A 13,921-nucleotide genomic window follows, 5' to 3' on the forward strand; every position below is an offset into this window, starting at 1 on the left:
CGGTACCCCACTAGTCACTGCCTGCCATTCTGAAAAGTACCCATTTACTCCTACTCTTTGCTTCCTGTCTGCCAACCAGTTCTCAATCCTCTTTAACCAGCAACGCCACCTCGCCTCCTTTTCCTGTGTGTCTATCCTTCCTAAATATTGAATACCCCTGGATGTTGAGTTCTCAGCCTTGGTCACCCTGGATCCATGTCTCCATGATGCCAATTACATCATACCCGTTAACTGCTATCTGCGCAGTTAATTCGTCCACCTTATTCCGAATACTCCTCGTATTGAGGCACAGAACCTTCAGGCTTGTCTTTCTAACACACTTTGCCCCTTTAGAATTTTGCTGTAATGTGGCCCTTTTTGCTTTAGGTTTCTCTGCCCTCCACTTTTACTTTTCTTCTTTCTATCTTTTGCTTCTGCCCCAATTCTACTCCCCTCTGTCTCCCTGCATTGGTTCCCATCCCCTTGCCATATTAGTTTAACTCCTCACGAACAGCACTAGCAAACACTCCCCCCTAGGACATTGGTTCCAGTCCTGCCCAGGTGCAGACCGTCCGGTTTACACTGGTCCCACCTCCCCCAGAACCAGTTCTAATGTCCCAGGAATTTGAATCCGTCCTTGTGCACCACTCCTCAAGCCACGTATTCATCTGAGCTATCCTGCGATTCCTACTCTGACTAGCACATGGCACTGGTAGCAATCCTGAGATTACTACTCGAGGTTCTACTTTTTTAAATTTAGCTCCTATCTCTCTAAATTCATCTAATAGGACCTCATCCCGTTTACCTATATTGTTGGTACCTATATGCACCACGACAACTGGCTGTTCACCCTCCCTTTTCAGAATGCCCTGCACCCACTCAGACGTCCTTGACCCTTGCACCAGGGAGGCAACATACCATCCTGGAGTCTCTGTTGCGGCCGCAGAAACGTCCATCTATTCCCCTAACACTATAGCTCTCCTACTCTTTTCCTGCCCTCCTGTGCAGCAGTGCCATCCACAGTGCCATGAACTTGGCTGCTGCTGCCGTCCCCTGATGAGTCATCCCCCTCAACAGTACCCAAAGCGGTGTATGTTTTGCAGGGGGATGACCGCAAGGGACCACCTTCCTTGCACTGCTCTTCCTGTTGGTCATCCATTCCCTATCTGGCTCTGTACCCTTTACCTGCGGTAAGACCAACTCACTAAACGTGCTATTCACGTAATTCTCAGCATCGTGGATGCTCCAGAGTTCATTTACCCGCAGCTCCAGTGCCGCAATGTGGTCTGTCAGGAGCTGCAGGCGGATGCACTTCCCACACACGTTAGTCGTCAGGGACACCGGAAGCATCCCTGACTTCCCACATAGTACAGGAAGAGCATAACAATCCAGATCCCCGGTGCACAATGTCCAATAACCCTCCCCACCACACCTTAATGTAAAGTACACATGCTTACACTTTGTATTTCAGATACTGAAGGCTGTTAGCAGTCTCTTACCTTATCCCATTTTTCATTGATACTCTGTGGAGTGATGGATGTGTAAGGATTCACACCAGACAGTTTGATATAATAGGACTGGGCAATTTTCATCATTTCATTGTGGATGCCTAGGATTGCGTCTCGCTCTTTGTCAGCATCTGGCAATGTTGCTTTGAATTGTTCGTGTGCTGCAATGAGACCCTGCAGAAAGAGCAAGCTGATAAGTACACACAATCCGCTGATATATGCATGCTCATGCTCCTTGTGTTGCTCTCAGTTTGTACCTGGATCTCCTCGGTGGTATGCACAATAAACATGTCCTGCAGGTCTTCCATGGCTCCCTCCATCCAGTTGTTGAAAGGTGCAGCCCGTTTGGCATATTCCAGATATAACTGATCAATTGTTTCCTGCAGCTTTTCAGTCCTCTGTTAAAACAGCAGCATACATTTTAGAAAAGCACCACTTATGTATTAAAAAAAGGTTTTTGGGAAGAAACAGATAAATTAAGGTGTTGAGACTGGGAGGGCAGAGGAGGGGAGGACGATCTCTGCACCCATATGCACCGGAACGAATGGGCTGGGCTTAGTCAAGAAATATGTATACAGAACAGAAAATCTGGAGCTTGGAGATTTACATGTGCAATCATAGAACCAAACAACTCTCTAGCCAGACAAGCCCAGACAATTATACAACTAAGTGAACCAAGTTTAAAATAAGTTCTTAATTTCACAATGCATTTGCTTGCAATTTGATTTTTTTTCTACATAGCATTTTGCTGTTCACAGTAGTTGTTACTGGTAATGTTTTCTTTTAAAGCCCAAGTCGAGCAAAGGTTAGTCATCGATGCTCACTGTATTCAAGTATGTTTCTATAAAAAAGGAGAGAAATGCACCAAGACGACAATACAAAATAGATAAGACAGACATTGTATACATAGCAAGGTAGTGCGGAGATTGTTTTTGTGGCAGAGGAGCGGCGAGAGATCGCGGTGGCGATGAGGAAAATGTTTGGCGGAGGAGGGCGAGAGACCGTGGCAGAGATGCGGTGAATGTTTGTGGAGGAACAGCGAGAGATTGTGGCGGAGGAATGGCAAATGAGGGTACGGGGCAGCCCACACTGCGATGTGTGCGTGCACTAGTTCCATGCAGCAGAGCAGGTCTCCAGTCGTCCTGGTTAACCCTTGCCACTGGATAAAGGCCTAGCTCCGTCAAGCCCATGTGGTGTCTGGTATGCCAGTCATCACACGCTAAAAAAATTCATGCACAGGCATCTTCCACCCCAATTGGAGTTCAGGACTTGAACATCTGGTCCTTCATTGAAACACCTGTGAGCTCATGGAAGCAAGTCATCCTCGTTCGAGGGACCGCCTATGCTGATGATTCAAATATTTAGGATTTATTATTTACACATCTGAAACCTTTCCATAATGTATTTACAAACTATTCATGGACTGAAATCTTTCAGTACAGGACGGGTACTGGTGAAAGGCACTTGGACTGGTCTAGGCATGATCAGGTTCTGGCTCCATGCAAGTATATTTCTTCATGAGTTTAATGAATTTTCATGCCTCAAAGATTGACTTTGGTTATAAACACCCCCATCACAGCTGGTAGCCATACTGACCAGCAGCAAGCAGAGTTGGAGAGACCAGGAAAGATGCAGGCTTGAAGCTGATGTGTTACGAGTTACCCAGTCTCAGCTGGATTAGTGTATGCACAATTGGCCTCAATAATGCAGGCCGGGGGTTGGGGGTCAGTCACCGTTTCTACTCCTGTTTATTTCAACGACTCTTAATGGAAACTGTGCAGAAATGCATCTGAAGTGAAAACAAGATTGGGTACGGCTGGATACCTATTTAGATACAGAAAGATGTACAGAGTTGTGGGCACTGTACCTCATCAGGAGCCTTCAGGAAGGTGGAGGGGAGAGAGAGATGGAACGAACGGTTTAAAAGGCAAACTCGTTGCATGTGTTTGCATATATAATTGCCTATCTTAAAAAGGTACCTTTTTTCTATGTCCAACTCAAAAGTTGAGTATTGCAATACTGTTAAACTGGATCCCAAGCAAATATTTTGAAATCAGTGAAGTTATCGCTGTGCGACTCAGCTGGCATGACAATTCTAATTACGGTTGCAGATATGCACAACATATTACAAATTCACTTCGACATAAAACCCATTGGTTCAGGTCTCACCTCCAGGGCTTCCCTCCTGCTCTGTGTTAAGGAGCCCAGGGTATCCCAATGGTCACAAATAGTCTGGCAGCGGGCATTTACGTTGGGAGAGTCATAATAATCCAGATCACTGCAGGAAGCAGAGAAGAGGAAAAAATGCAGTGTTTTAATAAAGTTTGTGCTGGTAGCAGCCAGAGACTCGAGACATTTCTCTTCACACACAAGTTTGCAGAAATAATTCGACTTGATGGTAACATGAGCAATAAGGGAGGCATTCACCATCTTTTCTCCTTGCTTATTACAACATGCTAATTGTTTGTGAATTTATCTGACTGTAGAGATTCAAACTCAATGGCATCAGTTACAAAAACTGCCCTTTAACATTGAATGGCTGCATGGTCGGAGCAAACAATCATATTATTGTACATACTTGAGCTCTTGTGCGATGGCAGCGATCTGCTCCACTCTGTCTTGGTGCGCTGCCAGATCACTCTCAAATGCCTCATGTTTCTTCAGCAAGGCTTTGATGTCAGCCAGCGTGGCCATTTCATAGTCTTTCTGCGTCAACATTGCTTCTTTATCTGAAGGGAGATGAGGGGGCATGGGTTTAAACCTGGGATTTCCACCCCAAGAGTGAAGAGATGACACTCAAGTGCCTTATTCATCACTTCATAAATGAAAAGTATAAACCTACCGTTTAAAAGACACCACTAAAATCAATTGTATTTTCTACATGGAGAATTATTCCAAAACATTTTCTCAATTGAAATAAATAGTCAACCCACCTGCTCACTCACAGGGTGAGAATTAGAGGATTAGGCAACTTAGTTTAGAGCGACTAATAAAGGCTAATGTAAGTTACCATATTAAAGTTACCAATGTTTATGTACTGTACAGTGTCACTATGACTTCAGTAAAATTCTAAACGGGGGTCGGTCAAGTTTTTGCATTGCAGCGGAACTTCCATTATCTACTCTGCAATTACCTGCCAGAATTCTTGACAGAACTGGAGACTTTACTGATTACACAGCCCGATCAAACTTCTGTTTCAGATAAAGAGTGGTCCAACATGCAGCCCCACAGCCCTTGAAGTCCAGGCTATTCAATCCCATCCACGCTTATACTTTTTATTTGCTGGTTTTTCCCAAAATCACAAATTAGTCATAGCAACTTCAGATATATGTAAATTAGCAACACAGCATTAGATATCAGATGCTATTCCCTCAAGGCTCCATTGTAAATAACTATGCAGCCCACAAAGGCAAAAAACTTGGACATCCTGGCCTACACCATGGATATATCCCACATACAAGATCAAATACAAGGACTTTTGTTATTTGTTAATTTCTAATATCCACTGGGGACTGGTGGGTAAAAGGGGGAGCAAAACCAGCATGGACCAGTTGGCCCAAATGGCCTGTTTTTGTGCTGCTATGCAATAGGTCCCTGTATCATAATGGCTGCACTGCACATCCATTTGAATTGTGAAAGTGCAATTACAGATACTGTCCTTAAGTTGTGCCTGGAGAGAGCATTTTGAGCTGTATAACAAATGTAAATTCAGTGTTTATCAGCCTGCCACCAGTGGCACAACTTAGTGATTAATTGAGACACGGGAGCTTTAGTACAATATTAAATGTAGTAACCCAAGTGTGAACTTTTCCCTACAGTATTATTTAATGCCAATGTTAACCAGTTTATTTTAACTAGGTTAACGCAGATTATTGGGCCGTAAATTGCAGCCTCTCGAGTGCGTATGCAACTGAAGAGGCCTCGCAAATGCTGGTTCTTGGAGCGTGATGCACATGCGCCGAGTGTCACAATCTGCACTCTGTCGAAATGTCTTGACAGATCGCACGCATTCCTGGGAGAAGGACATCCGCACGCAGAGATTTGGGCAATTTGTCCAACTCCTGCCCAGCGAATACCTTCAAACTCTTACGTCGATAAAAGCAGACATATAGCCTACTTTCACTAGTTAGAGTTTTAAAAAGTAGAAAAATTTAATTTCGCTCATTTTTATATTAAAACCCCTGTCCATCCAGGCAAGTTTATTTTTCCCCCCATTAAAACAAAAATTAAAAGAAGTGTGTCTAAAATATTTAATTAAATTCAATTTCAATACAAGGTGTTCAATTTATTGTGTTGTGTGTTTTTGGGAGTATTCTCATAGATAGTAATGGGAGCTTGTTCAAATAGGAGACCATACGCTGGGCTGTGCATCTAGGTCTCACACCGCAAGTATACATTTCTCCGGGACCACCAAGTACTTTTGTACGGAGGCATCCGTCCACAGGAAGCCTCCGACTGCAATTTTTGGCCCATTAGTTCTACACTTAAATGTGCCTAATGGCAGTGCAGATAGAGGACTCATCCAGCAATATTTTTAATGATTTTCTTTTGCATTAGCATAATACTGTAGATACAAGATAACTAACTCTTGGGAAAGTGTCCAATTTCAGCTCAGTATCTCGAACAGTGTGGTTTGAATACATAAATTGTCAAGTTTTGAGAGGAGTAGGGAGTCTCAACCCCATATCCTGTCACCCTGGAGCATTAATGTGCAACATAACCATCAAAAATACAGGAAACAATTAAGCAGCATTGGTACAGGCCACTCAGTGAAGTAACTTTACAGCTCATTTTTCGCTAGTAAGTGATGTGTGTCTAGGTACTGAAAACTAAATATTTACATGGACATTTTTGGGGGATATTTTCACTTCCAGATAACTGTAGTAGCGTACAACAGCAAATAAAATGTTGCAGAAATTGGATCATAAGTAAATGGTTTTGCTGCAATTTCAACTTTCATTTCCACAGGTCCCGTGCATATTCAAAATGTTGAACACATTTTCCTGCTGAAATACTTTGTGGTATGGACTGTAAGGAGCTTAAAATTGTGTTCATTTTTCAGCACGCCGAGGAAGGTAATATTCACAAATCGGGAGTACTGCATTAAATAGTTCTGAAAAATCATACCTGTGCAAGGAAACATTTAATCAAAATACAAAATGAAACTCACCATGTTTTTCCAGAAGTGATACTGCAAGGTGAAAAGCTTTGTTATTTTATATCCAGTCACACCAGTTGAAGTACTGAATGAGCAATGCAAGCAACTCAACGACCCAAGCGTAACTTCATACATTTCAGTTCAATATTTTAATAAAAGCAAAAAATGCTGCAAGAGTCCACAGTTCCAACAACAGCTAAGGAGTAGCCAAAAGCCTTTCCTGTCAGTTCTTTTTACAGATGCTGTGCATTCTCAATACTTCCTGCTTTTATTTCATTTCCAGCATTAGCATCATGTTCATCTAACAAATATTTTAAAAATTATTTTCTTTTTTTTTCTCACTCTCTCCTCCTTCCTCCCCCCCCTCCCCCCCACCCCCATATTGAGCAATATCAACAGCTCCAGTCTACTTTAATTTTGCAACAAAAAAAGCTGAAAAAGACCTCCAAGTATTTAAACAGATTGCTGACTGAAGATTTGGCAGGAGGGGGCAGAGAGAAGAGAAGACAGACCAGCACTGGAGTTTGAGCCAAACAACTCGAGGAAACTCAATTAGCACAGTCAGAGTCAAAGCACCTAAAGGTTAATGAGCATCTGTTCATTCAATTCCTTCACATCTGGCAAGAAGCTTGGAGGAATTACTCAGCCAATGTCATCAATGGTATATTTTAAACAAAAATTAACTCTTGATTTTCCAAGGAGGCCATGGAGGAGGGCACTCGCCCAGTGGACTTTCGGATCCATTAGGTGTTGTAGAATGCGTGCAGGTGCCTTGTGGGTAGAAATGATATGCAGCTAAAAGCTAATGTTGAACAAGGATTACACCCAACCTGTCTTTCAGATACTGTCCAAACAGCGAAGCATTCCAGAGTTATTTAACAACTTGCATTTATATAGTGTAGAGAAACATTCTAATGCATATTACAGATATGCATCAGGAAACAAAGTGCCAAGCCAGGAAAGGCGAGATTAGGGGTGATGACTGAAAGCTTGGTTGGAGAATAGTTTTGAAAAGGTTTTAAAAACAGGAGGTGAAAAGGCAAAAAAGCTTCAGTGGCTGTTTCCAGAGTGCAGGGCAGAGGCAGCTGGTGGCTGTGTTACCTATGGAGGTAGAGGAAATGAATGCTCAACAAGGGATATATGGTTGGAGGAGATAGGATATGGCAAAGACATGAAGGGATTTGTTAATGAGTACAAGGTGTTTGAATTCAATGCACTGGGGGATGAGGAGCCAGCGTAGGACAGCAAAAACTGGGAGACAGGGCATGTGCGGCAGAGATTTGGACATGTTAGCATTATGGAGTGCAGAGGATTTGAAGCCGACAAGGTGTGTATTACAAAAGCAAAATACCGCGGATGCTCGAATCTGAAATAAACAGAAAATGCTGGAAATCTCAGGTGGTCAGGCAACATGTGGAGAAAGAAACAGTTAACATTTCAGGTTGATTACCCTTCGTGTATTAGAGTAGTCCAACAGAGAGGTGACACAGCGGTGTAAGACTTTCAGCAGCAGATGAACTGAGATAGGACTAGATGCAGACAATGTGACCATGGTGAAAGTAAGCAGTCTTGGTGGTATAGGACATGGGGTTTAAAAACTTAGCTCAAGGTCGAACAGAACACCAAAACTGTGAAGCTGATGTTTGTAGTTTTTGCATTTTATCATCTCTTACCAAATCACTTGGCATGTTTGTCGCATGAGGGTAATGGTTAATGTAAAGCTTTGGAACCATTATCACAGCGAAATAGTTTATAGGCTGACAAACCAAGAGACAAAAATCCTGCTGAGTCACGGCAGCCGCTGAGAGTTTGTGATGACTAGCCTGATAAACATTTACACAAGACAACCATCAATCTGCCAAGCAGTACATGCTGCAAGAACCTACCATCACCTCATGCTCAAGCACGAGATAATGCCATGTGATTTGCAAAGTTAAAAATTGGGTTAGGATTCAGGTTATTAATTTTTACTTGTGCATCTCAGTATTTTATATCTATTCAAGCAGCCAATTGGAGCAACAGTTGGTCAATGTGCTTTGGATTCTTTTAGCTTTGTTCACCTGTTATTTACCATGCAAATCTCAATTTATTTGGGATGATCCCAGATAAGTTATGCCAATTCTGCTGTCTGCAGCACTGCAGACATACCGTTACAGTATTTATTTTTCTGCTGCTGCTAGCACGGAGAAGCAAACAGCTGCTGAGGAAAGGACAGTTTGATTATGTGGCCTTATGCTAATCCTACAGACAAGCAGCAAGAATTGAGCTCCAAATGTCGGTTAAGTTTGACTGAGGATGCTTGGCGAGCTTAACCGTAACAAAACGTGCACCCAATCTGCCATGCAATCAGAAAATCCACAGGTTGCATTGTTAATTCAATTATTTTGCCAGCTGTAGCTTTTGACTGATGCACTTGTATGGTAAAATGCTTAGCCTAGTTGACCACTGTACAGCTAAATTCAACTGAGCTCAGGCCAGATTAAAAATATTCCCATGTTATTTTGAAGATATGCCAATGTGTGCTGCAATGGGTGATTGGCAGACATCAGCTCTGCAGATTTACCTATTGACGTTTGCATCCAGGAAGGCATTTTCAAAAACAGCAAAATTAAAAAGCTGGTGTAGTACTGACATGCACCAGGTTAGGCACGTGGCCATTCTTTGCCTGATTACACTTCTGTGAAGCTCCTCGGGACGTCTTCCTACATTAAAGACGCTGTAAAAAATTAAAGTTGTTGTTGCTATTAAATGCAGGATGAAGATTCCTAGGCCTGTACAGTGACTCAACTCAAAGAAGATTGAATCAATTTGTGATCAGTGAGATCTTAATTTTCTTCTCTGGGCTGGATTTAAATGGTCTAATTTCCCAGCTGCATCAGGAGTGGTTAGATCTAAACTAGGATTCCAGAGATGGTTTAGACGGTTTCACTAAATTTTTAGTACAGAACACACTATCAACTCTACACCTGCAGATTATTTCATTTTAAACTGTAAGCAATGTATTAGCTCAATACCTTTAGTCCAATCTTCATGAATGGTGGCTTTCTGTCTGAATTTTTCTGCCAAATGGTCAAGTCTTTCCAGCCTCCTTATCTCATTCAGTAGCCATTCCTCATAGCCCTTCTCCGCCTGCTCCAGACCTTGCCATGCATTATTAATATCCTACAACACAACCAAGAGATCACATTACTCCACAGAAACCTACTGGGAATCAGACTATTTTCAGAACTGCTTACACCCAGGTTTTAACCTCAAAGTAAAGGCACATGGAAATCACATGATTTCACATTAGATTTCTTTCAGAAAACAATAGAAATTCAGTACATGAGTAATTAGACGTGACATATGGCAAATGCAATAGGCTTGGGAGGAACAGGTGACTTTGGACATATGGGTCTCAAAGCTCTTCACCATGAAGGTTTTCCTCACCTCATGTTTGGGTCTGTTGTAGACTAATTGATGGAGATTAATTGCTGTGATTAGTCAACAAGTCCATTATTGTTGTATTGTGCGACTATCAGATTAGGAGATGGACTGTGGTCTTTTTTAGAGCAATTCCTATGTAATTTGCGTGTTTTTTAAAAAAAATTGTTCCTGGGATGTAGGAGTCACTGGCAAGGCTGGCATTTACTGCCCATCCCTAACTGCCCTTGAGAAGGTGGTGGTGAGCCGCCTTCTTGAACTGCTGCAGTCCGTGTGTTGAAGTTGCTCCCAGTGGTGATAGGGAGGGATTTTGTCCCAAGAGTTAGAAAATTCCTTTGCTTATCTCGTGTCCCGAAACACTTCACAGAATTAATTACCTGATGTAGTTGGTGTTTGCATGCGGATAAAAATGGCAACCTTTCCACGCATACCAAGATCCCACAAGCAGAAAGGAGATAGGAGATAAACAACTAGTCCATCTGTTTCTGGTTGCGTTGCCTAAAGGAGGAATGTTGGCCAGGACACCAGCAGAGTTTTTGCTTTGAGTCGTGCAGTGGGATCTTTGCATTTCCACTGGATGGTGGTCTCTATTTCATATCTCATCCAAATAAGGATAAGGATATTCAAAATGTATAGTTATTGGACGAGGAAAACAGCAGGAGGTTTTTTTCCCCCCTCAGAGTCTGAGCAGGAAACTGAAGATGAATACATTACAAGTCACATTAGAGTTCAGCAATTTTGAAATTTCCAAACTACATTTTAATCCAGCTCCCTAACAATGTGAAAATCCTAACCACGCCCAGCCAACTCATTTATGTTTTTATCAGCCTTGTTTATTTTTGGAAGTATTTCTGCATGGAGGAAGGGGATAAAAAGAATGTTAACCATAATTCAATCCTAAAAAGTTTTAGCTTGTCAGCCAGTCAGAATGCCAATATAGACATGCTACTGTCAACTCCACAAGCACTCTTTGATTACATAAAACTCCCACTTCCAGTACCACAGTTTGTGTGTTTCAGGAAAGAAAACTCCAGTTCTGTTTATAGCAGTATAAAAGCAGTATTGAGGAGTGCTCACTGGAAAACTACCCAAATAACGACACCAGTGTTCCAAGTATACACAATATGGTGCTGCCATGTTAGAACAGTTATCTCACCACCTTTTGCAACACACATTTAAAATGGAATATAAACATCGTTGGTAAAAATTGCACACGAAAAAACCCAACACTATTTTGACACAACTGTATGGGGCAATAAGCACTTATTGGAGTAATGTTGTCGTTAAGTTACATACAATAGCTCATTTGGTAAAGGCATGACCTAGTAAGATATTGGCCCATACCAACCAAGAAGTTCCTAGATTCAATCCCTGGACTGCACGCAGTTAGCTAATCTCAGCTGGTGAGGGTGCTTCATCTAACTGAAGCCCACTTCACAAATGACAGTCATTTGAGTAAGGCATCAGAATACAACTGGGACCTGTGCAATCACACCCCAGCAAGTCTTTGAGAAGGAAGAGGCACACCTATTGTGCAGCAGGGAAGGACAATAATGGGATGAGGGAGGTTAAAAAGGTGTTGAATTTATACAAATTAGACAGTAATTTTCTGATTTCAACAGAATCCTGAATGCGACACTAGATTAAAAGGAAACTGAAATTGTTCTTACCAAGACCATTTTTCCTTCAGAAGGCATGAAGGCTGGCCTGTTGCTCAGCCGGAGCTTGGTCTGCAGGGTGTTGAAGTTGATCTCAAGCTGGCACTTCTCCTGTACTTTGGGAGGTTTGTGGACACGGCGGTAATCGCGGAAGTCTTCCAGTTTTTGCTGCATGGCTTGCATTGTTTTCTCAGGCTCTCTGTTCTCGAGCCAAGGTTTGGTTTGGCGAATCCATTCCAGCAACTGCAAACAAAAGCACCAGTAAAAGAAAATGGAGATTGTACAACAGAACCATCCAGCAAAGTTAAAAATTCAGAATGTAGCACTATTAAAACCCATTATTCTTTTATTGAAAAGATATGCGTGTATTTGAGACAGTGGGTCACGCTCATTTCCCATCGTCACAGTTTTGTCAAGACTTTCCTGACATTAGTATTACCTGCTTAAAGTGCATTAACACCCATTTTTATGGTTTTTAAACAGGTAACACTAATGCCTGCTATTCAGTCCTCCCACCACTGGTCGTACTGTGATGCAAGCACTCCCCTATCCCTGGCCACCGACTACTGTGTCCCGTTAAAAGAAACTTAGCTATGACATACTTCAAAGTTTTCAACATCAAGGGAGCAGGCAGGGAAGTGGAGTTGAGGCCAAGATCAGATTAGCCATGATCTTATTGAATGGCGGAGCAGGCGCGAGGGGCCAAATGACCTACTCCTATTTCTTATATGTTCAATTGGAGCAAATGGATCACTCGTTATATAAATCAGAAAACCTAGGCTATTTCCTTGGACTAACCATGAGCAAGGCCATTCACTACTATATAAATAAATCCTGCATATCTCAAAATGGATTTTTTAATAAAAACTAAAAATGCAAATTACAACTGGAATATTAACTCTAATCTTCAGTCTTTTAACTTTGTGCATGCACATACCATTTTTTTTTTGCCTTTCCCGAGCACATAGAAACATAGAAACATAGAAACATAGAAAATAGATGACAAATGTGCTGGTGCAGTAACCTCATTTACAAAAATATAAATAGCAACTTCTCAAAATACAAAGGAAAACTGCCGGATCTCATATTTCTTGCATTTTCTGTTTAATTTCTAGAATTCAAAGTATTAATTTTGCTTATTTAAATGTACAGTATAAGCTTTGCCATAAAAGCATGAATAGATGCAATTGAGAATTTCTCCTCAGATCATGAATATGCACTGTTAGAATGGGCTACAAATTATGAAAATTTACAAATCAGAATATCAGCAAATCTAAATTCCTGTCCTCAGTAATTAAAAACAGTACACAATGGGACTGGGGTTTCCAGAATGAGTTTGTAGAGTTGAATTACTTTCGCCTATAATTAGTAAACAAGAGGTCCTATTGTATTCAAATGTTAATACAGGAGAGGAATTCTGAAACAGTTTCCATCTCCTTCCCTGTATATTTGTTTAAGCAAAAGCATCTTAAAAATAGTTAAAAGAATTATAATTAACAGTCTTTTACCCCCTCTATTTTAACAATGAGTGCAGATTTAAGTGAAGACATTGAAAGAAATCCAAAAATTACTCCACATCAGTGTATATTAATTCATCTCCAGTACATTAGGCTCAGTAATTCTGAACTATAAGCACGATTAAGAATCAGCAGAGATACAGGCCATTTGGCCCAATTGGTCTACGTTCCACACAAGCCTTGTCCCAAAGTTAAGTCTTGCCAACAGTTTGATTTGTGGGTTTTTTTAAAGTCTAGATGGAATACAAACCCAAAAATTGTAATGCAGAAATGTGCACGCTTTCCTATAAAGAAATGAATGAACTCTTGCCAGTTATTTTTGATTGCTTTTTGGCTTAAAGTTACAATTTGATGAGTATTTCTAAAATGCATTTAGTTACATGTTTTTTTTATAAATACATTCCTGCAGATGATACTCACTACCAGTCAGATCATTTTATTAGTACAGCACACAAGTGTAAAATACATACATCACTGGCCAGTTTCTCGTAATCTTCCATCAGATGTTCATTCTCTTGGTTTACTGCCAGAACTTTGCAGATTCTATTGGCTGCAGTCTCAGCCTATCAGGAACAGATGCAGGGTTAGAACAACTGGAGTAAACACAGATCAGCCCATAAAGTGTGAAAATTCAAAGATTTGAGAAATAAGGGGTAAAAAAAACCAAAGTCAAGCAGA

General features: G+C 41.3%; 1 protein-coding gene across 5 annotated transcripts in view; it reads right to left on the reverse strand.

Annotated features, from left to right (window-relative positions):
• Positions 1-13,921, reverse strand: part of LOC139239126 (alpha-actinin-1-like) — a 102,731-nt gene that overhangs the window by 18,615 nt on the left and 70,195 nt on the right. For all 5 annotated transcript variants that reach the window (XM_070867673.1, XM_070867671.1, XM_070867672.1 and 2 more), the window contains exons 9-15: positions 13,714-13,806; positions 11,739-11,969; positions 9,660-9,807; positions 4,066-4,216; positions 3,657-3,765; positions 1,745-1,885; positions 1,479-1,661 (exon numbers count right to left, since the gene is read on the reverse strand). In XM_070867673.1, coding sequence (XP_070723774.1) covers positions 1,479-1,661; positions 1,745-1,885; positions 3,657-3,765; positions 4,066-4,216; positions 9,660-9,807; positions 11,739-11,969; positions 13,714-13,806 — 1,056 coding nt within the window. The remainder of the gene's footprint in view (positions 1-1,478; positions 1,662-1,744; positions 1,886-3,656; positions 3,766-4,065; positions 4,217-9,659; positions 9,808-11,738; positions 11,970-13,713; positions 13,807-13,921) is intronic.

The sequence above is a fragment of the Pristiophorus japonicus genome, chromosome 26, assembly GCF_044704955.1.
Source record: "Pristiophorus japonicus isolate sPriJap1 chromosome 26, sPriJap1.hap1, whole genome shotgun sequence".
NCBI classification, from domain to species: Eukaryota; Metazoa; Chordata; class Chondrichthyes; family Pristiophoridae; genus Pristiophorus; species Pristiophorus japonicus.